This window comes from Python bivittatus, unplaced genomic scaffold, assembly GCF_059951505.1.
Source record: "Python bivittatus isolate LINGU-HERP-01145 unplaced genomic scaffold, Pbiv_v1 ctg000700_np1212, whole genome shotgun sequence".
Lineage (NCBI taxonomy): Eukaryota > Metazoa > Chordata > Lepidosauria > Squamata > Pythonidae > Python > Python bivittatus.
This window is the reverse complement of record NW_028277098.1, coordinates 6166618-6193922: the sequence shown is the minus strand read 5'-3', so window position 1 is coordinate 6193922 and position 27305 is coordinate 6166618. Positions and strand designations below refer to the sequence as shown.

Here is a 27305-nt window from a genome sequence, read left to right as displayed (position 1 = left end):
ATAATGAGTCAGGAAATAGCCCAGTTCTGACTTGTGCTAGAGTATATTAAATATTCATTGCTTATCACCAGTCATTTCAGCCTAGTTCTTCAGTTTAAATATTTGCCAGATGTTGGTAACTGGTGTTATTGAACTGGGATGGAAATAATAAAATAAAACGACCAATTTCTCACTCTAATATCATTAAAAACATCTGGGGTTCTACCTAAATAAATATTTAAGAAACTGGGTTAGAAACCAATTATTTTATATTATGCTGAAATATAATAAGGAAACTCCTGCATATGAAGTTTACTATCAAATGACTGATAGACTCTTCAGCTACTTAAAAGACTGATTTGCTTTTTTTCTTGGACCAATCACCAAAAGTCTTTTCTCCTCCCTCCTCATTTTGTATGCCATGTACCTTAAAAGAGTTAATGCGTTAACATTTTATTTCTTCAAAGTTTTTTAAATGCTATTGCTGTAACAACTGCTTCGCATTAAATACACTTAAAAGAATTGAATATGACATTCTGGTTTGCATTCTTCAGAACAATAAATGAACACAAACACATACATGCACAAATCTCCTGTTCCTTTCATTCAAGGAAACAGAAAACTGGGTTTATTAGCATGAAAGAATCTCTCCTCCAAAGTAAGCTCACTATGGTAACAACTTAAAAGGCAACTCTGAGCAACCAAGTAACAATGCTTTGCGATTACCTAAACTCTTTATAGTTTCCCCATCTGCTGCTTGCTTTCCCTTCAACAAGCAAACAGTATCTCCTTGTTCATACTGTGGTTCCCACTCTTCTTCCTCCCCCAATTTCAATTCCATTCCAAAGGCTGTGGATAGGAAATCCTTTGGTGTTTTTTCTTGGGGGTGTGTGTGTGTTCTTCTATTACCTCATACATGGGCAGGCAGTTTTTAAGACTAGGCATGCATTTGTTTAAGAAACACACCCAAGTGTGCTGTGCTGTATATGGAAGCAAGGTCAGCTGTTGCTGGTTAGTGCAGTTCAGAATGCAAATGAAAGGAAAAGGCACAGCAGCTAGAAAACTGCTCCATCTTTTCTGCTGCAGAAGGAAATTATTTTGATAGATAGTTCTTTTATTAAGCTAAAAGTGGGGGATACATACTTGGATGTAAATATAACAAAACAAAATAATACAGAACTGTGCTAAGTGCTAGCCAACTGTATTGGCACCAGGAAGAGGAAATATATAGAAAAAGCCTATGAATTTTTATTCCATTTCAGAAGAAAGAATCATCAGAAGGTTAGTATCTGTACATTTTCTTTGCTGTCAATCTGCATGCAATTTTTTTCCTTCATACTCATAAGGATGAGATTGCTGTCACTACTATACACATAGTTTAGGATTTATTGTACTCCACTGATTTCTATGATATTGCATTACAGAAAGTCTTCAAAATACTATTACTATTAGTAATAATTGAGTTGCATGCTGATACAAGGGGGGGGGACACTTTGCTGCCACACACACTTCCCAAACATAATTAGAAAAACAATCTCTATTGCTATAAGCTTCTATGGTGAAAATGTTAATGTTTTACAGTAGTAAAACTTTTTCCTAATAAAGGAAAATAAAACTATCAAGTCAATAACTCACAAACTCTATTAGACAGCTCAACTGTTAGCATGAACACTGTAATTAAAATCTTCGACTTTTTTTTCTATTCATGTATTAATATAACACCCAAAAATTTTGATCAAAATCATTCCACATATACTTAGAATAAACATCTATTCACTTTGCAGAGTATATTTAACTATTTTTAAGATTCAGTTACCTGAAGGAATGTTATTTGCCACCACAAGAACTCAAAAATTGCTGGATTAGTTTGCAAAAGAAAAAGGCAGCTCAATATAATGTATTAATTAACTTGGCTCACAGTTTTCCTTATAGCTCATGATTGCTGAATACATATAATTCTCATTGTACTTAATAAAGAACAATACAAAACTACAAATATTGGAGTTTTCTTTGGCAGAAAACCAGTTAACAATTACCTTCCATGTTACACTGGAATAGATATACAAAACGGTTCATGCATGCTTAGTTCTAAAAGCCATTTTTTGTTCTTTCAGAGAGTACCTTGTGATGTTAGACAATGTATGTAGTGAACAGTAATTCTCAAGTTCTAATTAAAATAGTTTGTTAATCAAAATGCAACAAAGTTCATGATCTTATCAGAACACTTAGCTGAGGAAACTAGACTGCTGTAATCTATGGCAATCTTCTGCAACCTGGTGCTCTCCAGATTTTTTATACTGCACTTCCATCAGGCCCAGCCAACACGGAAAACAGTCAGGTTGGAAGGCAGCAAAAGAACCAGTGGACACCAGTTGAGGAAGCTGGTCTAGAATCACTGATATTCATGTAGTTACCAATGTGGGTAAGAACTGAAGCAATAGTATTTCATTTTAACATTGAATGTATCAAAAATAATTTCAGAGCTTTAACCAGCTGTGAAAGATTGTTTAATTTTATCAGTTTTAATTGACTACATACAGTATTAGATTGTTCTTCTGTAGAATATAAAATCTAAACTTTTAGTTATTTTGTTTACTATGTAATTTTTTAAAAATGACTCTTTTTTATAAATAAATCTGATATAATACTGGAGTAAGTATTTTAGCTAATAGTAAATATTAGCTTTTTCACATTATTAGTATTTAGTTGTAATAGATGTTTCCCCCACTCATTATGCATCAGAGACCGGTTCTACTAATCTGAAAGATAAGACAAGATAAGTATTGTGCACTTCAGAATGGAAAATAGAAGACTTATGTTTGCACTTATGTTCTCATTGCTGAATATTTCCATTTATTTCATTATTTCACTTAATGGCAAAAATGATCATTTAAGTATTATGGATTTTCCACATATTTTCTGAACATAACTAGACTTACCTGGTAATGAAGAAGTATGCTTGTACAAATGTAGATGTCTACAGAGTTAGGATCAAAGTATTTTAGAATGTTGATTGATAATGATATTTTGCCTGAGTTAGTTTAAAAACTTGTAAATACAGTGTACCAGTGAAAAGTAATTGAATGCCACAACATAAATTCTTCATGCTGCAAGAATGGCATTCAGCTAAAAAAATACAGTACTCAAGATATAGCAATTTCAGTAGTAAGGTAAGATGTATATTTAACTTTGTTCTAAGCCAAGTATACAATATCTCCTTTTCTGACTGATTTTCAGAAAGTAAACTGTAGAAGATAAATTAAAATTAAATCAAAGTTCTGATATTTTTTAAAATTTATTTTAAAAAAATTAAATACACACATACACATAGGCAAATACAGCAGAATGAAACAGCTTGATAGCCATATCTACTCTCTAACATGTGGACAAGCATACTATTTCTAATAACACAGACATACTGAAAAAATGGAGATTGGGGAAATAATAATTTTGATTATGAATCTAAAATACATAAAAAGCCTCAACTGGTCAAGAACATAAGAACACTGTAGTATGAAATAGCTACTGGATGTTATATCCAAAAGAGGTTCTCACAGCAGAAATTAAACTGAGAATCAATTATTATTAAATTACTGCAGAACCACATGTAAAGTTCTGATATTAAAAAAAGTATTCACCATTCAGTGAAACAGGTTTTCAGATATAATGAAAAATCTCTCAATGACTAAAACAGCAGAATTTGATTAAGTAGAAAGTATAATAAGTTAATTCAACAAAATTAATGCAATATAAGACATTAATATCACTGGCTACTATCATCAGTTCATAGAAATTCTGTAGTTACATGCTTTCAATCTGCAGTTTGTTCAGTTCTGTATTATAAGCGATGTGACTACTTTTAAGACATTCAAGATGTGCACCAGTTTTAATGTTGTCTAAAGTAATGAGAAATGTGCATATGAAATCAAGTTGAGTGTGTTCACCCTTTAGTTTAGCATCTCATCCATATCTAAGGTTCTTGTATTTCAAAACAGAATCAAATAACAAATAGCTTTTTGTGCTGAAGTTGAAATATGCTAATATATCTTTCACATTTTTCTATTTCCTCGCCAACTTATTTTTCCTAGGTTCAGCTTAAACAGGACAACATTGTACTACATTAATACATTTTGAGCAAATGCTTTTTTACCCACTATGTTAATTCAGTAAGGCTGGCTTGTTGATTGTTACTAATTCAATATCCGCAATGAAATTGTTAAAAACTTCAGAAAAAAATAGTAAAATTGATCCAATAAAGTACCTGAAGATACAAAACAGTTATGGTATTCTAATCAAAGAGGTGCTGAAAATACCAAAGCATCTGCTGGTATTTTAGTAATATATTAGTAAGTAATTGCTTGTTTGCTTTGTTTTCATATTATGTGCTTTAATTCAATTCATTAAGTGTGTCTCAGGACATAAAGAATGGAAACCTGAAAAACTATTACAAATTTCCTCACAGACAAAAAGAATGTCAAAATATCTGCAAACAGGAGATGAAAACAATTTTTTAAAAAATTCTGGAAAGTTTTACTCACAAATTGAGAAAATTCCCATGATTCTCTCAAGATGGAGTGTAAGAGAAGAGAAAAGAAAAGAAGAGAAGGCTGATACGATGGAGACTTCAGATATTCATGAACTGTCATACAGGGGAGGAAATTGACATACTTTTGTTACCCTGTTTCCCTGGAGGGCAGGATCAGAACCAATGGATTGAACTTGCAGGGAAGTAGATACAGGTTAAATATTAAGAGGAACTAGACAACCAGTAACCCACTGGTTTTAGAGATATTTCCTTACCTAAACAGAGAAACAGAATGACCAAGGGCAAAAAGGCAGTGGGAGTGTGACTGACTTGTGATTTGCTTCCAGCTTCCCCACTGACTTTGCTTGTGGGAAGCTGGCAGGGCATGTCAGAAATCTCCCTCTCTCCCTCCTTCCCTCCCACATGTAATATAGGCTTGTGCCATTTGTCCTCCCCTTACAACCATCAGGAGAGCCCCTGTGAAGCCTCTTCCTCCTCGACTGACCCATGGAACTCGTGCCATTTTGCTGGGGGGAGGTAGAACAAAGGGAGCTGCAACTGCAAGGAAAACTGCACCCCCGCTCCTCATTCTGGTGTGTTCCCAAGGCCCCCCCCAAGGGAAGAAGAGGACTCATCCGTCGACTGCTGGCACCCCCCCCAGCCAGCCCTACCTCACCAGCAGGCATCCAAGTCTCTCCCTTGTCCTTCCCTCAATGTCCACCGCCATTAAGAGATTTCAAATTTCAGCCTCAGTCCAAAGTAGCCAATCGCAGCTCACCCATTGGGCTTGCTGCCAAAGTGGGTGCAGGGGACAGAGGGAGGCGGGAAAGAGGTCAGGGATATGCCCATGACAGTCATGTGACCTGGGCTGACCACAGTGGCGCAGCAGCACAGCAGTGCTGAAGCAGCCACAAATTCCCCAAATTTCAATCCCATGGGAGTAATGGGTCCTGGATTTTGGACGCATTCTGTAAGTTAGCCCATTTGAGGTACCTTGGTTCAAAAACCGTTGCCCTATGATGCACTGTTTTGCCTAGTTGAAGGTTACAGACATGGGTTTTAGTAGTAAACAGATGTTCTGACAGTGGTCAACAGGTAGAAGACATTACCTCATGAAGTGGTATATTCCCCCACATTGGAGATCTTCAAAGAGCAATATTCCCCAAATGCTTTAGCAGATCCTCACCAAGGAAGTTGGATTCTTCCAACTCTATGATTCTGATTAGCCAGCCAATCCATTTGTCACTCACTAAGGACAAGCCAACAACAGTACACCTATGCTATTTATTTGCAGTATGATTCCAGTGGACTGAATACTGCTACCTGCCTTTCACACTACAATTGTCATCACTTTCTCTGCTGTGGCTAGCACTGCCAATACTATCAGTACAATACACAGTATCAGAAAATATACTGTGATTGTTAAAGCTCCAATATTGTAAAAGCATGCATGTGTAGACACAATACAGCTGTTCCACAAGACCTGATTTCTCTCTTGGGCTAGAAACAACAAGGGTAACAATAAATACATGAGGAAAGACAAGAGAATTAAATGGTAGGAAGAGGAACAGGTGAGAGCTCTGGCACTGAAAAAAGACCAGTGGTATCTATTATACAAAGGAAGAATGAAATGGAATAAAAGAGAAAAGAATAAGATATGGCAAGAGGGCTTTTTTTTCTGTTATCTTGCTAAAATCCTAGTTTTATGCATCAGTGTAAAATGATGCTGGGGTTAGGGTGATGGGTATTCCCTTATCACCAGGTAATCAGTTAAAATACAAATGAATACTAGGTGGAGCATTTTAATTATGGTGATAGAGATGGAACATTTCACATAATGCTGTTTCAAGAACAGCACTTTCACAGGAAGGCAAATTCTCCATTATATTTTAAAAGGGAGATAAATTATATCTTGGGTAAGTTCAAAAACAAACAAGCAATTTTCATTTAGTACTATTTCTGTATACAGTTACAGAAAAAAACATAAGAATCAACATGTGTATTCATAGTGAAATGTTACCATTTCAAATAACCATTTGAAAATAAAGGTAGGCAAAATAATATTTAATACTGTTTGAAACAGTTTATTTTTTTACAGTCAAAAACCAAAACCATTGTTTGGTTCCAATGTGAGGAATTTGAATAATTAAGATGCAGAATAATTTATAGAATATATGACAGAACTTAATCTAATAGCAATATAAATTCCAGGTTAACCATTCCAGCAATGATAAAAATATAATACATTTTTTTAATAAAATATGTTGGCATTCACTTTTTAAATGCACTGCCCTTTAAATACACAACGTAAAACATAAAAGATCAGTTCTTTGAATTCAAACAGGTACCTGGATGAAAATAATTTTTAAAAAGTTACTATACAAATGCCTGTCCATCTACATACAGGTAGTCCTTGCTTAAGTACCACAATTGGGATCAGAATTTAGGTTGCTAAGCAATGCAGCCATTAAGCAAACTATCACATGATCACTTCGCTTAGTGACCACAATCCCAGCACTCCTGGCTGCTGTCATTAAACAAGAATTGTGCATCTTTAAGCAGGTGGAGTCCCAGGTAAGGAGAGTTGGGGTGCGTCGGGGGGTGGGGAAGGCCCTGGGAGGCCCAATGCAGGACATGTGTGGGCTGGGAGGGTGCAGTGTGGTGCAAAGCCATAGTCGCCTCTGGAAACCTCAGCCGCCCCAGCCCACCCCAGCAGCACTTAGGACTGCAGGTGCACTGCAACTCCCCCCACCCGCTTATCTTCCCACCATCTATGCCCTTTTGGCCGCCCTGCATCGTGGCACTTGGCGGCAGTGCCAGGGCTGAAGTAGAGGCCCGAAGCCTTCAGCAGTCTCAGCCAGCTGCCACGGCCCCAAAGCCTAGACTTCAGCCCCAGTGCCACTGCTGCCACTGACACATGCTGCCTCAAGCCCCACACCGCTGGCCTTCGCCACCCCACAATGTTCCCCAAATAATGCCTCTTGTTCCTTCTCTAAAATTGGCATCCAGACTTTAACCAAATCAGGCAGGACCTACAGTGAAAGGTTTTCCCACTAAATTACCCATTGTGTTATGTCACTCAGAGGTTTCACACTATAATATAGGATTACCCCATGCTGATGAGACACAAGCAGGGGTGTGAATGGAGGAGGGGGCTTATTTATAGTCTGAAAACATTCATGCTTGGTCTTCAATACAGGAACTTATTGTTTACAAAGTTAAAATCTGTCATTAGAACATTGCAAAATGTAATAGATGATAAAAGCAGATAGAGTTGGTAGTTGAACCTCTATGTTATCCAGTATTAGTAATTGTATGCATTATAACATCATTATTATAATATTTGAGCTATCCAATTGCTGCTACTTTAATTGATTTTTAATATTAAGATATTACGTGTTACCCCTTCCCATACTTTTGTTTATAATTATAAGGGTATACAGCGAATATGAGGGGAACTGAAGCCTGAAGGACTGACAAAACCCTTAGTCCTTCTATCACTGATGACATGGATCTTAACAATATATTAAAATATATTTTTCCCCATTTAGTTCACTTGAAAATGAAGACAACCCCATGGATTTTGAGTTTGCTATTAATGCTATTATCAAATGGATATTATACAGTAGAGTCTAAGTTCAAAAAAACCTTTCCTAAACGACATCCACGTTCTACAGAAGAGGGTGAGGAAGGGAAAAAGTGTGGCTACACGTTTATTGTTCCTGAGCAAAAAATAACTGGACCAATTTGTGTCAACACTAAAGGCCCTGGTCCAGGAAACAAAAAAGATGAAATTACTATGATGGATATTGAGAATCTGAAGGAAGTATTATTCAAGCAAAAGCGAGAGATTGACCTCTTGCAGTTAGTGGTGGACGTGGATGGGAATATAGTAAATGAAGTAAAATTGCTGAGAAAAGAGAGCCGTAACATGAATTCCCGTGTTACTCAGCTCTATATGCAGCTCTTGCATGAAATAATTCGCAAACGAGACAATTCACTGGAGCTTTCCCAGCTGGAAAACAAAATCCTCAATGTTACAACTGAAATGTTAAAGATGTCATCAAAGTACAGAGAGCTTGAAATAAAGTATGCAGCACTAACTGACCTTGTAAATAATCAATCAGTTATCATCACCCTTTTGGAAGAACAATGTCTGCGAATATTCTCACGGCAGGATGAGCATGGTTCTCCGCCACTAGTTCCAGTAGTGCCTCATCACATTCCTAACAGCCAACACTACAATCCCACACTGCTAGGAAGTAATGAAATTCAGAGAGATCCAGGCTATCCTAGAGAGAGAGATGTAAGGCCACCCCCTGATCCAGCTACTTCTCCTACAAAAAGCCCTTTCAAGATCCCACCATTAACTTTAATAAATGAAGGTAAGCCATTTCTTTCTTTCTTTTTTTTAAAATGTTAACATTTCTAACAGGTAAGCATCTTGGAAAGCTTTTGTGGCTTTCAGCCAGGGTTATTCAACCACATTTTTTTAAAACACCACCTATGCGAAACTACATAAATAGAATTCTGGCATTTTGTTATGATGTTAAGGGGGACTAAGGAAGGCTCTCTTGTCTCTCATATTTCCTTTATCTTGTCTAGCAGTTTCAAGCAGTTACTTTTTTGCTGCTCTTTAGGCAAAATTTGTAGCAGATCTGGGCTGCAAAAATCTGAGGACCAATAGATGACAACAAATTTACATATATCACTTTATTGCCGTCTAATGGTCCTCCGGATTTTTACAGCCCAGGTCTGGCAGCCCTCTCCCAGTCTAGTATTTAAGACCATTTCCTCAAAATAGAAGGGTTATGTTTGATATATTTATGTATACAGAGAATGCCCTCTTGTGGCTGCAAGTTTTTATAACAATCGAATCTTATTTTGGTATTGGACTGACAAAATAATAACAGAGAGACTGTGAAAACAATTACAACTTAAAAACATATGTCTAATACCTGTAGTAAGGATAATAACTATAAAGTTAAAAGATGTAGTGGTAAAAACTATTAGATTGGTATAATTCAAAGTCTGTACTATGCCTTCTAGAAAGTTAAATGATAGGCTGTGGCAACAAAAATTGAATAACTATATTAATAACAGAAGTATAATAGTTAGGTATAAGCTGTGTTGAGCCTCATTGGCTCCAGCTGACAATCTGGAGAACTTGGCAACTTTATATGCTATGGGGGGAGTTGGAGGAAAGTGAAAAATTGCTTTGTGCAGCTATTAACCTAGTGAGTAGTAGGAGAATAAGGATATTGAGGATGTCTCTGTAAAAGGAGCAGGACAGGACGACAAGCATGGTGGGATGAAATGGACACAAATGGTCTGGGAAGGGGACCTTCCTATAATGGTTGAATCTTGGAAGTATTGTTGGAAGCATGCCTGGAATCATGTTTTCAATCTACTTTTTTCTACAATAACAAAAGCTAAATTTATTTTAAAGATTAAAACCACAAATACTATAGAGTAGCTATTGATGAAAAAACTGAAATAGCCTAAGTCTTATCTAACTTCTCCACTGTATTATTTACAATTTTGCTGTCAATGAAATTATTTTTTTCTTGCATGTTATATCCTTCCAGAGTGAATCTGTCATTTGCCACAGGTAGTCACTTCAACAGGCATTCAAAGAAGAATGAACAACAAACAATAGCTGATATAAGGAATCATTCAGTAGAAGCCAAAAGAAATAATAAAATGAAAACAAACAAACAAACGAAATGCTAGATCTAAAAAACAAGGGAATACAACTAGTGGTCATTTAAGTCCTTTATGTTCAGAGTTATCACAACAAATATTAATGAATGGGGCTACACATACAGTGTAAACTCTGCAGGCATATGGTTTATGTCCATAGTTGCCCCATCTATGGACATAAACCCAGAATTTCAGCCTTCACAACTTGGGGTGGGGGGATGATTTACCAATCCACATACAAGGGCTATGTTAATGAAATCACCATTTAATGGGTCATGTTAATGAAAGGGCACACAATATAGATGTGCTCTCTGAAAAAATAAGTGCAGTGGTTTTGGAGTGGGTAGAGACATGAAAGGATATACTGGGAGATAGTGAAGGCTGTAGCAATTATCAGCAATCTACTGGTTGCTTTTGTGGATCAGAGGTAGGGGCATGACACAAATAAAACCGTACCTGTCTTTTGCCATCTTCTAAACTTTTGTAACCCTCTATGTGTTAATGTACAGAATATGCAGTATAATTCACACATTCTTAGTGATGCCAATTAAAACTGTAGAAGTGTTTCTTGACAAAATGATAAAATTATATAACAGTGAGAGGAGGGTCTTCCTGATGTTTGATATAATTAAATGTGTTGCTGGAAGACAGTTTTTAAAAATGCTGTGATTAAAAAGCTGCTCAAGAATGATGCTATAGAGTTTCTTCCTTTCTGTAGCACTCAAAATTCATAACAAGCTTGAGATCCCAACAAAACTTTATTCATTTATTTATTTTTAAATTTATTATTTATTTATCATCCTTATCTCAAGATTACCTTATTAGTGGGAGAAGCACCTCCTTAAAGAGGCTGTATGTTTTCCTGAGATCATGTGATTCCAAGGAGAAAAGTGTGGTTTGATTTAAGGAGGTGCCAATAGGTATGATGTACACATCTACACGTTCTTCAAATCACCTTACCCCCTTTGAATTCAGATCACTGCACAGTCCAATAAACATGTATTGCTTCAAGATATGATCCCTGAATGATACTAGGGCTAGCCAAGCAGCATGAATCTCCAGCCAGTTGAGGTTCCATTCTTCTTCCTACTGATTCTAGAAGCATTGTGTTATTTTGCTCCCCAGGAGGAACTCTCAGGATCAGTTGTAATCACTAGTCAAATGCAATCTTCCCAGTTTGAAACTAGTTGATATTGAGAAGAATAAAACTACCATTGCAATTTCTTCCGGGTTTGACCATGTAGAGGAACAGGAAGGGAACAGTAACTCACCACTTATTTCTAGAAAGGAAGCAGATTTCTTTGCAGAAGTTGCAGTGGAATCATAACCACATGACCAAATCCTGGCAAGAATTCATCATACCCAAGTTTGCCCAGTTGCTGCAAACTGAGGCTACTGTCCATGAAAATTCTTAGGAACTGAGCAAGCTTTTTTCAGAGTTTTACACAAAACTATGAAATTTTAATGTTTGGATTATCAACTGAATACTACTAAGGAATGCTAATTTTGACGGTACATAGATGCAAATATAATCCAAATATGAATAAAGCAAAATGCTCTTTTGCTGCTGTTGGCCACCAGATCATCAACATTTTTATGAAGACCTAAACAGCATGATTTTAAATTAGTAATTATTTTAATAAACCCAAAATTATCTGTGATGGGTTTCCCGGATGGAAGTACAATGGTAAGCTTTCAATAGGTCAATGAGAGTATAAAATTGTTCTTCTGAGTAACTGCCAGTATTGACTTGATGATTTCAACCTTAAAATGACTTTAAATCCAAAACAGCTCTAGTATTCCCATCTTTCTTGGAAACTAAAGTACTATGGCTTCTGTATCTACGAGATACTGAACAGTCTGAATTAAAAGCCATTTTTCCTATATTTGAGCAAGAGACGGCCACAGAGTTGCCTCTTGGATAATGAGTGAAATCTAAGACCTTTGGATATGGTCTTTCATACCCATTTATTGGTGATAACTTGGGCACAAAGCTGAGAAAAGTTCAGTGGTCTTGCTCCGATGATACTTGCTCCCCCTTGACATGACATGGCAGAAGTCGTCTTCTGTTCCTTCCTAAACATTGTCAGAAGGAAAGTTAGAGAATTGATTCCAAGAATTGTAGCTATTTCTACACTGAGATGGAAAGGAACTGAAAGAACTTCTTTGTGGTAAGTAGCTGCTAAAATAAAAGAGTAGAAACCTTTTGTGCAATCTCTTTTTTACACATAGGCAAGGCTTTTTTTCTTGTCTTTAGCTTCCACAGGTACCAAATCCAATTTATTCCAGAATAATTTAGGTGCTATACAGGGAATAATGGACAACCTAGTTCAAGATATCTCAACTTTGTAATCAAATGCTGCATCTGGCCGCTGGTGTTGACCACACAGGTCTGATTCAAAACTGTATTGTATCAAGAAAAGAGTCTAAGAAAAAAGCAGCCAATGGCAATTCCCTTCAACCCATCTATGTTGTTCAACACCTAATAAATATTGAATTTGATGCTGAAGCCTGAAAAGCTGCCATGGATGCCTCAGATTTCCTGCGGGGGACAGGATCTACCTGCTTATTACATGGAACTCTGAGTCCATGTTCACCCTCAATCAGTATCACCACCACAGATGACAAGGCTGTAGATAATGCATCCCTTTAAATGGAACTTTAAGAAGATTACTTTCTCCAGATACTGTAGAACCAAACAATTTATCAGATGACTTATGGCTGGATTCAATTGTTTCTGAATTGGCCTATTTCTCTTTCAACACTTCTTGAAAGGCGGCAGGAGAAGATACTGCAAGGAGTTTAGATGGACCAAGTAGAAAAACCGCCTTGGCTAATTTTTGGCTATAAGTTTTATAAGATTTAGTTTCCTCTTCCTTTAATGGAAACACCTTGTATACTTTTGCCAAAGGGAAAAGACAGATATTCTTTGGGACTGGATTGAATTGGCTCAGTTTTCTCCAAAAACAAGATGTATGTTTCACTAGGCACCTATTTAGAGCAGGATGAAGGGAAAGGATTAAAGCTTGAAACCGACTGAAAAAAAATGAAGGAATATTTGTCTGAATTTACATCCCCAGAGCCAAATGGGTTGCACCTTAGAGTATCGAAGGAAACTGCTGATAATCTGGCTGAATTTTATGCATTATCTCTGAGAAATCTTGGAGAATTAGTGAACTGCCAGATGAATGGGGGAGAGCATATGTTCTCATAATTCCCCTCCCCCCACAAAAGGAAGATCCATGGAAAAATAGAATAAATCTAATAGTTATACCTAGGAAGATTATAGAGCAGATAATAAACAGATGCACTATAAAGCATTTTCAGTACAAAGCAGTAATTACTAGAAATCAGCATGGATTTATTAGAAAAAGTCTTGCCTTTCTGATTAGCAAAGTAGTTGTGAGGGCTGGGAAGTGTATCAGTTTAACAGATATATTAAAAATCAACTCAAGAGGGTTCATCAGTGGCTTATTAAACTAGAGTGAAGTATACAGTAGGGTGCCATGTAGTTCAGTCCTAAGCTCTGTACTCTTCAAATTATGATTTGAATGAAGAGATGAGGGAAAGCTTAGCAAGTCTTCAAATGATGAAAACTGGGTGGAATAGCTAATACTCTAGAAAGCAGAAATACAATTCAAAGTGATCTTGATAAATCAAAACTGAGGTGAAAGCAACAGACTGGAATTTAACAAAGAAAAATGTTCCATTCAGATTTTCCACAAAATCCCACAGAACTCAAATATGGAAACTGAATGGGGGTAAATGATGGGGGTATTCTAGAAAAAGCTTTCTACAATGGAATCAGTTATCCAGAGATGTGATGGAATCCTATTCACTGGAGATGTTCAAGAGGAGGCTAGACAGTCATCTGTTGGGGATAGTTTAAATGGAATTCATGCACTGAATAGGAAGTTGGAATCAATGGTGTATATGATATATAATTTTAATCTTAAAATTCCTGAAGTGAATCAAATTCTTTCCCTTAGTTTTTTTTTTTTCATTTGAAGCCAAGAATATTAAAACATACAATGCTATGGAAATGCTACAGAAATGGTGTCCCCATACTGAGTTTTCTATTCTCTCTCTAAAGGAATCTTTGTTTTGTTTTGTAAAATTATTGATGCATTGCTTTTTTCTTTTTGCAATAATTTTATTCAAGATTATATAAAGCAGATTAATACAAAAATCTAATACAAAATACATTATACAATGTTAACAACTTATCATTATCCCTTAAAATAGTATTGGTGCATTTCTCTGATTCCATTACTATAACCTAAAGAAAATTCAAAATTTTCTTCTGAAAGTTCCTCCTTTTGCCTTCCAAATAATTTTTTAAAAAGTTAGAAACTTTGAGACTAAGCTACAGGAGTGTGCCCCATTTTTAAAAACTTACATCATTTGTTGTGATGTTTCTACCCTGTGCTCTGGAGGTTGGAAGGAAAAGGGAAAAGTTAACTTTCCTTTAACTTTTTTTTGCATTTGTAAATAAAAAAAGGGCAGAATCCCTCCCATCTGTTTGAAACAGATACACAATCTTAATGTAAAGCAGTTTTTTTTGTGATATCCAAGATAATAAACAGTGATTTAAATCTTGGGTGCCAAACAATAAACTGAATTTGGGATTAGCCCAAAAAGGGAAAGGACATGAGTAGCAGCACAGAGATATAATTGCATTAGTTTATTAAGCTTGAAATACGGCATGCAACTTGTCTGATTTATTCATTTTAAAAACACATTTAAGATGATTATTTAAGATTAGTTAATTTAGTCTTAGCAGAATTAGAAGTTTGAAAATGCTAATTGTACAACTGAAAGTTCTCAAGGTATAGTATGAAAAAAGGAAACTATACATTACAAAAGAAAACATAATGGTATTTAATATCTCTCTTTTATACATATCAGTATATCAGTGCAAAACTAAGGGTATTTTTACATTGTTTTCAAAAGGCCCATTCAAAGACTGCCATCAAGCCAAACAAACTGGCTATTCCAGCAGTGGGATTTATATGATCAAGACTGAAAACAGTCATGGACCAGTGCAGTTATGGTGTGAGAACAGCCTTGATCCTGGGGGCTGGACAGTTATTCAAAAAAGAACAGATGGTTCTGTGAACTTCTTCACAAACTGGGAAAATTATAAGGTAACCGTAAAAAAAAAAAAATCTAGGGGGCAATTTACAGTGCACTGTTAATATAAACTTTCCCCATCCTATTACCCTCCCAATTTGCTGGATTACAACTTTCCTGTCAAAGACCACAGTTGGTGAGATTCCAACATATTTGCAAAGCACCAAGAATTGGACAGCTAGCATGTATGCAAAGAAAAAAAAATCCATGTAGAATTATTTAAAGGTATGCCCACACAGGAGAATTTTCTGTGCCTGGTTCAGCATTTGTGTGGCAAGCATCAAAGATGTGGTGCTTCATATAATTTACACATCATTACTGTATAATCTATTCTCATTTCCTCTTCCTGCCAGCTTTATGGAAATCAGTACTGTGATTCTCTGAGTAGTGTCTTACCTTTTGATTCTGTTAAGCAATTTATTGTAAATTTCATACAATAAGAGCACTACACAGTTGAATTAGTTTCAGGTTGTAATCCTGAACACAACTATCTGGGAAAATATGCACAGGATTATGTTAAGTAGGTATGTGAGTTTTAGATGATCATGAACATATTATGCTTTACCTCATAACTCTTCTTAGTCTACAAGTAATTGTTTAAATGATAATTGTGCAAAGTTGCAAACTTCTTAAAGAGGTGTTGCCCCATCACTCTAGAATGGAACCCCCCCCCCATTCTTCTAAGATGGACTTTGCAATCTACCATCAAACAATGTTGTACAAAGTGTTACTAGCATATATACGTATGAATCATGGCAGGACATGGGGCAAGTTGTATTGATGCTAAAGCACACATGAACAACGTATTTGGAGCACAGTAGCATACAGCATGCTAAGAGATGCCCTTAGGAAGTGGGTTGGTTTCAAGAAAAAAGGAAATTCAGAGCAAAAATACTGGCTGGATCATCTGTCAAATTCAATTTAGTTTTCATTAATTAACCAATTTTTCACTATTAACTTATTCCCCATTCATGAATCCAGCACAGCGAATTTCCTTCATGCGCTGACGCCCCAATACTTAATTACAAAAATCATATATACTACTTAATATAGCAAGCATTAATTTCCCACCCATTATCTGATTTTAATCAATTTTAATCAAACCATTTTTTTCCAGGTCTGAGTATTGTACACACATTTTTACTAGTACTAATTCTAGCAATACTAAGAATTCTCCCTCATCCAATACTGACAGGCTACAGTTTCTCACTACCAGTGGTTACTGAGTAGATACATAACAGCAGATCAGCTTGCTTTTAGAACTTAGGATATCTGTTAATAAACTGTGATTTCCAATGCAGAATGTTGGAAACTAGAAAGGCTTAACAGACATAGACAAATGAAGCCATGAAAAACAGGCAGCAAAAGCACGTGCAAAATAGTGTATGCAAATTGGGAACAAGCTGTTTCATTGCCAGAATCCAGTGGCAAATCCAAACAAAATTCTAGAAACCACACTTAAGTTTCAGGGGTCCTCTACCAAAGAGTGATGGAGAGAAGATGATCAATGTGTCTATCTGTGAACTTTCCACAAATCAGTATTTATGCTCAAGGGTGAATTAATGATTGAAATTTTTTTCAATACTTTTAGAGCATCAAAGATATATCTATCATGTATTGATTATATATGAACACTTTCTATATGAGAAATGGAAGACAATTTAATCAGAATTCTGCTTTGTTTACAGAAAGGGTTTGGAAATGTTGCTGGGGAATACTGGCTGGGACTGGAAAACATTTACTTGCTCTCCAATCAGGATAATTACAGACTTCTGATTGAATTAGAAGACTGGAGTAATAAGAAAGTCTATGCAGAATACAGCAGTTTCCGACTGGAGCCAGAAAGTGAATACTATCGATTGCGTTTAGGCACTTATCAAGGGAATGCTGGTGATTCCATGATATGGCACAATGGAAAACAATTTACAACACTGGACAGAGATAGAGACATGCACACAGGTAGGAAATAATGCTGTTTAGATCTACATATTTCTTATTCTGGCTAAACTCAGGAAACAATTCTGATGAAACACTGGAAAAATAGAGGACTTTTATAAAGTTTAATACTGTATTTAACATAAAAATATCTTCCAGCAGGATGATCCATAGACATCTGTAGCTTGTATGTTGCTTTTGCAAATGAGAAAACCATATGTTCAGAGCTAGCATTTACTATGAAGAGAGTAAATAATGAACTTCCAGGTCTTTTCTCATGGGAAAGTATCTGTTCTTACTATGTGAAAAAAGCAAAAGATTTATATGATCTGAAGAGAAACCAGAGTATTAGATCCTAAAAAATGTCTGGGTAGGGAGTGTGATTTCTATTTAATGTTACTTCTTTCAGACAAGAACTCAAAAAATCTTCTCAAATCTCCCAGTTTTGTGCTACCATCTGTACAATATCCCACACCATTAATTAAGTTTGAAATTTCTTATAATGCTATTTTATTTTATCTGTTCTTAATTTTTTTTAGATCCTATTATACTTACTTTCTGTTTTGTATGTATGTATGTATGTATGTAACAGTTCCACTATTAGATATTTTATTGTATCTGGCCTTTTGTTGTTGTTGTTGTTGTTTAGTCGTTAAGTCGTGTCCGACTCTTCGTGGCCCCATAAACCATATCGCGCCAGGCCTTCCTGTCCTTCACTGCCTCCCTGAGTTTGCTCAGTTTCATGCTCATTGCTTCAGTGATGCTATCTAACCATCTCATCCTCTGCCGTCCTCTTCTCCTTTTGCCTTCAATCTTTCCCAGCATCAGGGTCTTCTCCAAAGAGACCTCTCTTCGCATTAGGTGACCAAAGTATCTGAGCTTGAGCTTCATTATCAATCCTTCCAATGAGCAATCAGGGTTGATTTCCTTTAAGATTGACTGTTTTGACCTCCTAGCAGTCCAGGGGACTCTCAAGAGTCTTCTCCAGCACCACAGTTCAAAGGCATCAATTCTTCGGCGCTCAGCCTTAGGGCTGAAATAAACTGATTAATTGACTATGTGAAAGTATACTATACTCAAACATCCCAATATATAAAACTATATAGAAAATCAGCTTTGGGGTTATCTGATTTCCCCCAGATTTAACTTAATTCTTGGACTTTAAAAAGAACTGCAAATTCTTATATGGTATTGTGCTTTGTAACGTTCAGTTCAATTCAACTATCAAAAGTAACTTTAGAATGGTTAATAGCCAAAGACATAAATTATATGGTTTTAATTTTTCCTAAGCACTAAAGATACTTTACAGATCAATTAGTTGATTATCTAAAACTTGCTTTCTTATCAGGAGGCTGGCCTGCAAGTACCTCTTTTTCCATATAAAATAAAGTAACAGCATTCAGGTGTACAATTTATGCCCCATAATTCTTTACTCTAAAAGTAGGACAAAAAAGCTTATAGAAACTGACAGAACAAATACGCATGTATACTTTTATATCAAAATACTCTATAATTCTTCCCTATTTGAAAATGGAAATAAGCTTTCATAACATTAATGGAACCTAGGAATCATCATCCCTTAGTACCTGTACAATGCATTGGAGGACCCCTAAGCAGAACTTTCTGGATCTAGAGATAACTGGGTACTTCCCTCATCCAATTATTCTTTGACCAGTAAAAAATGTCTGAGTGATACAAAATATGTAATGCTGCACACTCACTCTTTATGTCTCCCTCTTTTTGACAGCAGATCTTCAAAGAATTCTATTCCAGTACATTCACTACTTGTTAAATTCCTTTTCCTGTTTATGCTACCTTACTAGGCTATTTGACTTAAGTGACACGATTGCTCTTTTTCTCTTGCTATTTCTTTTCATTTTAATAGTCCAATCTCCCTGCCCCTATGTTAAGTAGTCAACGAGAATAATGCAGGAGACAAATATTCAAAAAGGGAATTATTTGAAAGTTTGATGTATTATAATACAGAGCTGTCTAAAAACTATTGTTTTCCTCATTAAGATAGAAGTTTCTTCATCAGAACAAAGAGGCCTTCACTGAAATGAGGATGTATAAGTTCAGTTGGATGTATAAGCTATTTAGTAATACCATCCTTCTCTAAAATAGTAACAACAACCGTGTCCATGGCCAAACATAGGAGATAAATCTGTTACAAGCTGACTTTTGTACTGGGATAAATTACAAAGAATACTAAAGTATGCTGTTTTGTGATGTGAAATTTATCTTAATGTTTTGCTTCTCTCTGCAGGAAACTGTGCCCACTTTCATAAAGGAGGTTGGTGGTACAATGCTTGTGCTCATTCTAATCTGAATGGAGTATGGTATAGGGGAGGACACTACAGAAGCAAACATCAGGATGGGATTTTTTGGGCCGAATACAGAGGAGGTTCATATTCACTGAAAGCGGTTCAGATGATGATTAGACCTATTGATTGAGACTTCCAAAAAGTTAAAAAAAAAAAAATCCTTGAATTTGGAGATGTCATTTTTCAAGATTTTCTTTGGAGGGCTCTACAAAGTAGTCTTTTAAACAATCCTTACTATGATATTATATATGTTAATTATATACATTCTAATTACTCACACAGCAAAACTGAAGGCTGCATTTAAAATAATTCTGTGTTCATATAAGATACAAGTTTTAACTGCAGCTATTAAACTTACCAGTTTTTCAAGATAAGGAAGAGAAATTAATGGATGTAAAATGGCTGAACTTTAAAACTCAAGCATGAAACGTTTTTCTTATGTGTTAAGTGGGCAAATCAGTTCATTCTCATACTCTTAAAACTATTTCAATTTTTATTTTAGAGACCTGAATGTAAAAAAAAAAATCTGCTTTAGAGATGCATATACACAGTGAGTCACAAAACAGACAAAAGAACTGGAGAGAAACTCTAGTTTTGCAAGTGTATTTGCATCAAATAAAGTGCTATCATTTCAATATGGCAATAGTTACTACAGGTAGTCCTCAAGTTACGAAGGCGATTGGGACCAGAATTTCCACTGCTAAGTGATGTGATTGTAAATTGCAATGTTATGTGACCGCATCACTTAACAATGGTAATCCCAGCAGTCCCTGCTGCCGTTGTTAAGCAAGCATCGTGGGTCATTAAGTGATTACCTCCTTGCAACTTCCTGACGGCTTCCAACAACAAAGTCAGTGGGGAAGCTGGCAGTAAGTTGTAAGTCCCAGGCAGCTTGCAAGCAGGCTGGCAGGCAGGTAAGTGGCTGCTGCTGGGTGGAAGAGGGTGCATTAGTGGTGGAGGGGGCACAACAAGAGAATGATGGGGCTTGGGTGACTGCTGCCGGGTGGGAAAGGGTGCATGGGGGTACATGAGCAGTAAGAGTGTGTGGCATGAGTACAGTGGGGCTTGGAGTGGCTGCTGCTGGGGGAGAGGGTGCACGAGTGGTGGGGAAGGCACAGCACAAGTGTGAAGCTCAGGGAAGATGTGTGAGGGTGTGTAGGTGGTTGACGAGGCACAGTGCAAGCACAGAGGGGCTGGAGGAGGGTACGCAGGTGAGGGAGACTTACCTGAGCAACTTGTGACCTTCCCTGCTAGCTTCTCCATTGACTTTGCTTGTGGGAAGCCAGCAGGGAAAGTCACAAATCATGATCACACGGCTGTGGGACACTGCAACTGTGCAAGCTGGTTGCCAAGCATGCAGATCACGATCACGTGACCGTGGGGGTGCTGGGACGGCCAGAACTTCAAGGACTGGTCATAACCACCACTTGTTCAGTGCCATCATAACTTTGAATGGTCGCTGAGAAAGTGGTTGTTAACTGAGGACTACCTGTATTTTACAGCACAACTTTCTTAGGCTATGGGAATCCTGCTGCAACTGGATCAGAAATCACACATTATTTTGAAATTCAAATCCAAAATTATTAGCATTTCTACAACATTGTACTGTATGCTAATGTTATCAATCCTAGGTTACAAATTGGAGTTAAGACTTAAGAAATAAGGTTATGTACTCATTAAGGAACTAAACTGTTTCAGGAGCTATGAACTACTTAATTTATTTTGCTTATAAAGTACAGTGTACTAGACCTGTCCTGTGAAATAAATCAAATTGATTTCAGCAGTATTTAAGGACTGAGTAATGTATTTAGAAAATGTATTATAGTTAGAATTAAAGTATATACAGATATCATCTGTCATAAAAAATATGCAGAATATTCCAGTACTATGCTCCAGGAGATGGGGGAATACCTGCAAAATAGTACTTCCAATATCTTAAATGTTGCTATTTAATTCAACACATCAGACTATGTATCGATAGCCATGACTACACTCCATCTCTTATTGCCAAATACAGTTTTTGGAAAATATTTCATATGATTTTTGGACTACCAAAAAAGGAGGAGGGGGGGGAGGGGGAGGGGGAGGAGAACCACCATTTGTAAGGGTAACATTAATGGATTAAGTTAGATATTTTTTATACTTGTTTCAGTGTACAGAAATTTCCACTGCATAGTTATTTTTCAAAGTTCTGAATACACTGCTCTATACCCACAAGGTCTAACTGTAACATCTGCTTTATTATTTTTCTAAGCTAAATGCAGGGGTGGGGGGTGGGCATAGCAATTATATAAGAATAGGTTAATCCTTTTTTGTCAGTAATTTTATTTCGGTCACTGACCAGCAGAACAAAACAAAAGAGTTACAATTGATTAGAGTAAAATAAGCTATAAAAACTTATAACAGTACAATTAAATTTTTAAGTTAAAGCCTTTTCTGTCCATTTATGGTACCCTGAAAAACTCACTTATACAGGTATTAAACTTAGAAAGAACTAAGGGTATGCAAGTTATTTTAGTTTGAAAGGATTCAAGTACAACATTTCATGAAATGATCCATTTTGAGTTTCCAGTAGGTTCTTAAGAGCACTTTGGAAGCATTTTGAGCTCAAACTTCAAATGCCACCAAAACACTCAAAGCAGCCAATTTTACTCTTAAGCTTTGACTTTTCATGAAATTTTGTACTCAAAATAATTTGCAAACTTCTAGAAAACCCTGTTATGGATAATGGAAAAATTATTTATAAGTTTAACTATCATTCATGGGAGATTTTCAGGTAATGGACTCCTCCCTCTCTGTTGTGTCATTCTCTAAATTACATCCATACAGCAATTCAGTTTAGAAAACTATCTTCCACTGATATCAATAGATTTTAAAAATATCAATTGCTTAAGCCTAAATGCAATGGACGTCCCATTCCCCACCCCCCCTGAAAGAAAAAAAGAAACATAAGGCTGTTGAGAAATGGGGAAGGGGCAGGAGAAAAATAAGTTTATTACACTCCTAAAACCTCCTAGGCCTGTGGTTCTTCTCCACTTATTTTAATACAATTGATTTTCAATCTTTTATGCTCGTTACCACAGACATCAATTTTTTTTGTGGGCCATTGCATAGGCAAGCCTATTCAAACTTTAAAAATATAGTTTGTACTGAACATGTGTATCAAGGAGTATTAAAAGCGTGTCTGTTTCCATTACAATATTGTGCTAATTCACAGATATATTTCACTTGTGACATATCTATCTGAAGTATATTGCCCTCCCTACCATAAACCACCACTAAGAACATAGTTGGGAACCATTGCCTAGCAATTTTGGTCCTGTAGGCATGATATGCACATCTTCTTGAATTCTGCACCCCCTCTTCTGCTGCGCTGCACTATAAATCATGCAACATGGCAGTAAATATAAGGTGTTTGAGCTTTCTAGGCTACTCCACTTTGTTGTTCTGTACATTTCTTTTTTTTTTTTCTGCGCTCAGTCGTTACCAACTCTGCAGTGACTGCTTGGACGAGTCCTTTTTTGCAGTTTTCAAGGCAAGTGTTTCCGAAGTGGTTTGCCAGAGCCTCCTTCCTAGAGCAGAGCTCTATATATTTGTACCACAAAATGGGGGAAAAGTCAGAGATTTGGAACCAGTTCAAGAAAGTACAGAACAGAGGTGGGAGTTGTGACTAGGAGGGCCTTTGCGCAACTTCAGGTTGTGTGTCAGTTATGCCCATTCCTGGACCAGCAAGCCCTACACTCAGTCACTCATGCTCTGGTCACCTCCCACATGGATTACTATAATGTGCTCTACATGGGGCTACCCTTGAAGAGCACAGGAAGCTTCAGCTGGTACAAAATGTGGCGGTGCAGGCAGTTATGGTACACTTCTGCTCCGTGAGATACAGTGGTTACTAGTTTGCTTCTGTGTTCAATTCAAGGTGCTGGTAAAGACCTATAGAGCCCTATGCATGGGGCCAGGTTATCTGAGGGACCACCCATCCTTAATCACATCTACTCATCCCACCAGGTCTGGCAGGAAGGGCATGTTGTGGGTCCCATTATATTATCTGGCAGGACCCAGGAGGAAGGCCCTTTGGAACATCATTCATCCTGAGGTCAGACTGGCCCCAACCTTGCTGGTCTTCTGGAAGGGCCTGAAAACATGGCTTTGCCATCTGGCCTGGGGATCTGGTAATGTGGGTGTGGAGCCTACAAAGTGGCTGTGCTGTTTGGAAACTGAGTGTGCTCTCTTGCAGATTGTATTCTTTAAAATGGTTTTTATTGTTTTTTTAAAAATTTTGTTGTATTGTTTTTGTATTTTTAACTTTGTACATTGTTCAGAGTCACGTATGTAAATTAAATAAATAAATACTCTCACTAACACACTATGACTCTTCTTCCCTTCCTTCTGTCTTCTATCTTTTCTAGTTCATGAGCAATAAATTCTGATTTTTCTTTCCCTACCAGTTGCCATTTAACTTGCTTTAGAAATACTGTTAAAGGAAAATGTTACTTATTTAGAGATTTTTGTATGGCTATCTTTCATTGTACAGTCACCTCTCTGGTAGTCTACAGACTCCTTGGGTTACCAAGTTTCATTTAAATCTTAAAGAAAGGCATAAATGAGGGAAATTCTCACTTGGCTTTTTCAGTAGCAATCTTAAATATCATTGCTAAGGTGGAATCTTTCCCTTGAGAAATTACTGGAAAATATCTCCTTCCTATAAAGAAATTCAGAAAATTCATCCATCCAATAGCTATATACACAAATTTGATGAAGTATTTCTGAGTGCCATTTAAACTTAGCTCTAATCTTTTCTGCCCTGCTAGTCCAGGTTCATGACTTCTTAATCTCTTTCTTCTTTTCTATTCTTGCACCTAGCCATTATTTTCTCTGCCTCATATTTCAACACTTAGTTCTTCTTTTACTCAAATATTCAGACCTTTCTGCTACAGTAGAATCATGAACCACTTTATTTTAAATTTATTTTATTGAAGTAATTATTGTTTGTGAACAAAAGGGGGATTTATTATTCTTAGAGCAAGTTTTACAAATGAGGAAATTAATTAGGAATGGTCATTTTAGAGTTAGATTAACTTGCTTTTGTAGTAGTATTCAGTCAAATTTCTAAAAATTCATTTAGGTCTTAAAGACGCAATTTTAAAGGATACTTTCAGTGTTTTTCATAACTGCTCACAGCCAATACAAATTAATTCTAACTGAATATGAACTACTGATTTCATATTCAGGTCTGAAGATGGGAGATTGTTTGGCTTTCCCTTCTTTGAAATGTTTACATTAGCAGATATCAATAGCATTAAGTGTTTAACCTCTATTTGAAAATTGTTGTACTATATCAATTATAGGAAGCACTGTTATACCATTAAAAGAATTTCATTTATAAATATGTCTAATGCGTGTAACAATAGCCACTGAAATTACAGGACAGAGTCTTCTCGGAAATGAAAGTTTGCTTGCTAAAGGTAATATGATGAATGAATCATATGCCTGAAGTGCCAGTAAAGATTTTCATCAATAATAAAGATATAAGTAACAATGTTCACAAGACCTGTAACTGTTTGCCGTATTACTTAAAAACCATGCATTTGCGTAATTAAAACTTGTCAGTCTGGTCAATGACAATTCTATTTTCTCCAAATGCTACACCTACATAATCTCTCAATAATTATTTCATTTGGTATGAAAATAATTAGGTTATACCATTGCCAATGTATGAATGAAAAGAGGATTTACAGTTACACATTTTAATGTTTTCATGTTAGAATGCATGAATGCGCCCACACACGCCATTGACATGACTGCCTTTCTCTTTGTAGCAGTATAGCAGACAACAAGGCACTAAGTCGAACAAGGTCTGGAGATCACAGCCTATTAGTCTCTTGTCTTGAAGCTGAATGGTTACAGTTCACTGAAAGAGCCACAATGTATCTTAGCTATATTTTTTTACCATGGATATTCCCTCTTTCTTAAATCTTATTTCCTGCTGCCCAAGAAACAGGAAAGTATATTCAAACAGCCATATGATATTCTTTTTGTATTATTTTGACAGCACTCTACAGCATTTGCAGCAGATTAATGATTTAAAAACAACTAGCGTATAAGCAGCCACTATCTCTTATCCAGAAGCTAAAATCCCTTTTTTGGAATCTATCACTACTGAACAGTTTTTCCAGATCATGTTTAGAGTGAATCATCCATAAACTGAATGAAGCAATGTGCTTTGGCTCTCAATGTGGGCTGAGTGGTCTTTATACAGTACTACAATAAATCTGTAGGGTATGCAACTACATAAAACCACTTTTAAAAACATGTACAAATATAGCATTTAATCACAGTTTTGGAAACTGTTTTATGAAAATAACTAAGAAAGTCAGGATCCACAAGTGTAACACAGTGATACTTTTCTACCTTTATCTTCACATTTAGCAAATCCACTCACTTGTTCATCAAGAGTGTGAATATTATATGCACAGCAGAAACACACTGCTTTCAAGATAATTTGTTGGAGGCAAGAAATGTAGCTTCAATGGGCATCCAAAATGTTTCAAGCTTAAAATATTTTGAATTCGAAACGCTTTGCCCATCCTAAGTACATTTTGCACTTTCCATTTCTACTGAAAGATTTTCCAAGATGTGCCATGAATATTTCTTCGCTTCTAGTACCCTGCAAAAAGTCCAGCTGCAGCAAAAGCAACCTCTCAAAGGCAGGGATCAGTAAATATCATGGATCCAAGCTAATTTCTGGGTATCCTTGTTTCCAGAAAGGAAGAACTATTACAAAAACATACGCTTATATGCACAGAATTTTGCATATAGGACAAAAATTGTATTTTTGTGGAGACTAGCTAGATAGGAAACAGGAAAACTAGGATTGGATTTAGTATTTTGAGAGTGACTGTTGCTTAGCTGTGTATATATACAGTGCATTTGGAAAGTATTCAGACCCCCTTCATTTTTTTCAATTTTGTTATGTTGCAGCCTGATACTACAATCGTTCAAATTCATTTTTTTCCTCATTAATCTACACCCAGTACCCCATAATGACAAAGTGAAAACAGAATTTTAGAAATGTCTGTAAATTTACAATAGAGAAAAAAATAAAATACCTGGGAGTATATTTGACATCTAAGAATGCTGGTTTATTTCAGAATAATTATGTTCCACTCTGGACAGATATTAAAAAAGATTTAGACCGATGGGAAAAGTTACAATTGTCATTATTAGGAAGAATATCGGTGATTAAAATGAATATTTTGCTGTGAATCTTATATCTTTTCCAGACAATTCCAATACTGACTTCAGAAGCACCCTTTAAACAATGGCAACGCAACATTTCTAAGTTTATATGGCAAGAGAAAAAACCAAGAATAAAATATAAAGTTTTGCAAGATGTGAAAGAAAGAGGTGATTTGGGGTCTTCCTGATTTGAAATTGTACTATGTAGCTTGCTGTTTAGTATGGTTTAAAGAATGGATTACCTTGAGAAATGAAAAACTATTAAATTTGGAAGGTTATAATTTGAGATTTGGATGGCACGGATATTTGTGGATATTTGTGATAAAGTCAAAGTTAATGTGGACTTTAAAAACCACTATATTAGAAGATCTTTATTAAAAGTTTGGACTAAATGCAGACCACTTTTATGCCCTAAGATGCCAATGTGGACTTCTATACAAGAAGCATTTTATAGAACTGAAACA

At 36.2% G+C, this 27305-nt stretch overlaps 2 protein-coding genes across 4 annotated transcripts in view; one reads left to right on the top strand and one right to left on the bottom strand.

Annotated features, from left to right (window-relative positions):
• The window catches only part of RALGPS2 (Ral GEF with PH domain and SH3 binding motif 2), a 110085-nt gene that overhangs the window by 34111 nt on the left and 48669 nt on the right, over window positions 1-27305 (bottom strand). The gene's annotated exons all lie outside the window — the stretch shown is intronic.
• Window positions 927-25612, top strand: ANGPTL1 (angiopoietin like 1). The gene is made up of 5 exons (XM_007428765.3): window positions 927-1260; window positions 8056-8889; window positions 15161-15354; window positions 17029-17299; window positions 19542-25612. Exons 2-5 carry the CDS (start codon window positions 8067-8069, stop codon window positions 19727-19729), a joined length of 1476 nt encoding a protein of 491 aa, XP_007428827.1. The 5' UTR covers window positions 927-1260; window positions 8056-8066; the 3' UTR covers window positions 19730-25612.

What these genes read in the sequence shown, in the direction of transcription:
- ANGPTL1 (XM_007428765.3), top strand. Translation starts at nt 8,067, where the DNA reads ATGAAGACAACCCCATGGATTTTGAGTTTGCTATTAATGCTATTATCA. An exon ending in CAAACTGGGAAAATTATAAG is followed by an intron (nt 15,355 to 17,028) that starts GTAACCGTAAAA and finishes CTTTGTTTACAG; the next exon opens with AAAGGGTTTGGAAATGTTGC. An exon ending in AGATAGAGACATGCACACAG is followed by an intron (nt 17,300 to 19,541) that starts GTAGGAAATAAT and finishes TTCTCTCTGCAG; the next exon opens with GAAACTGTGCCCACTTTCAT.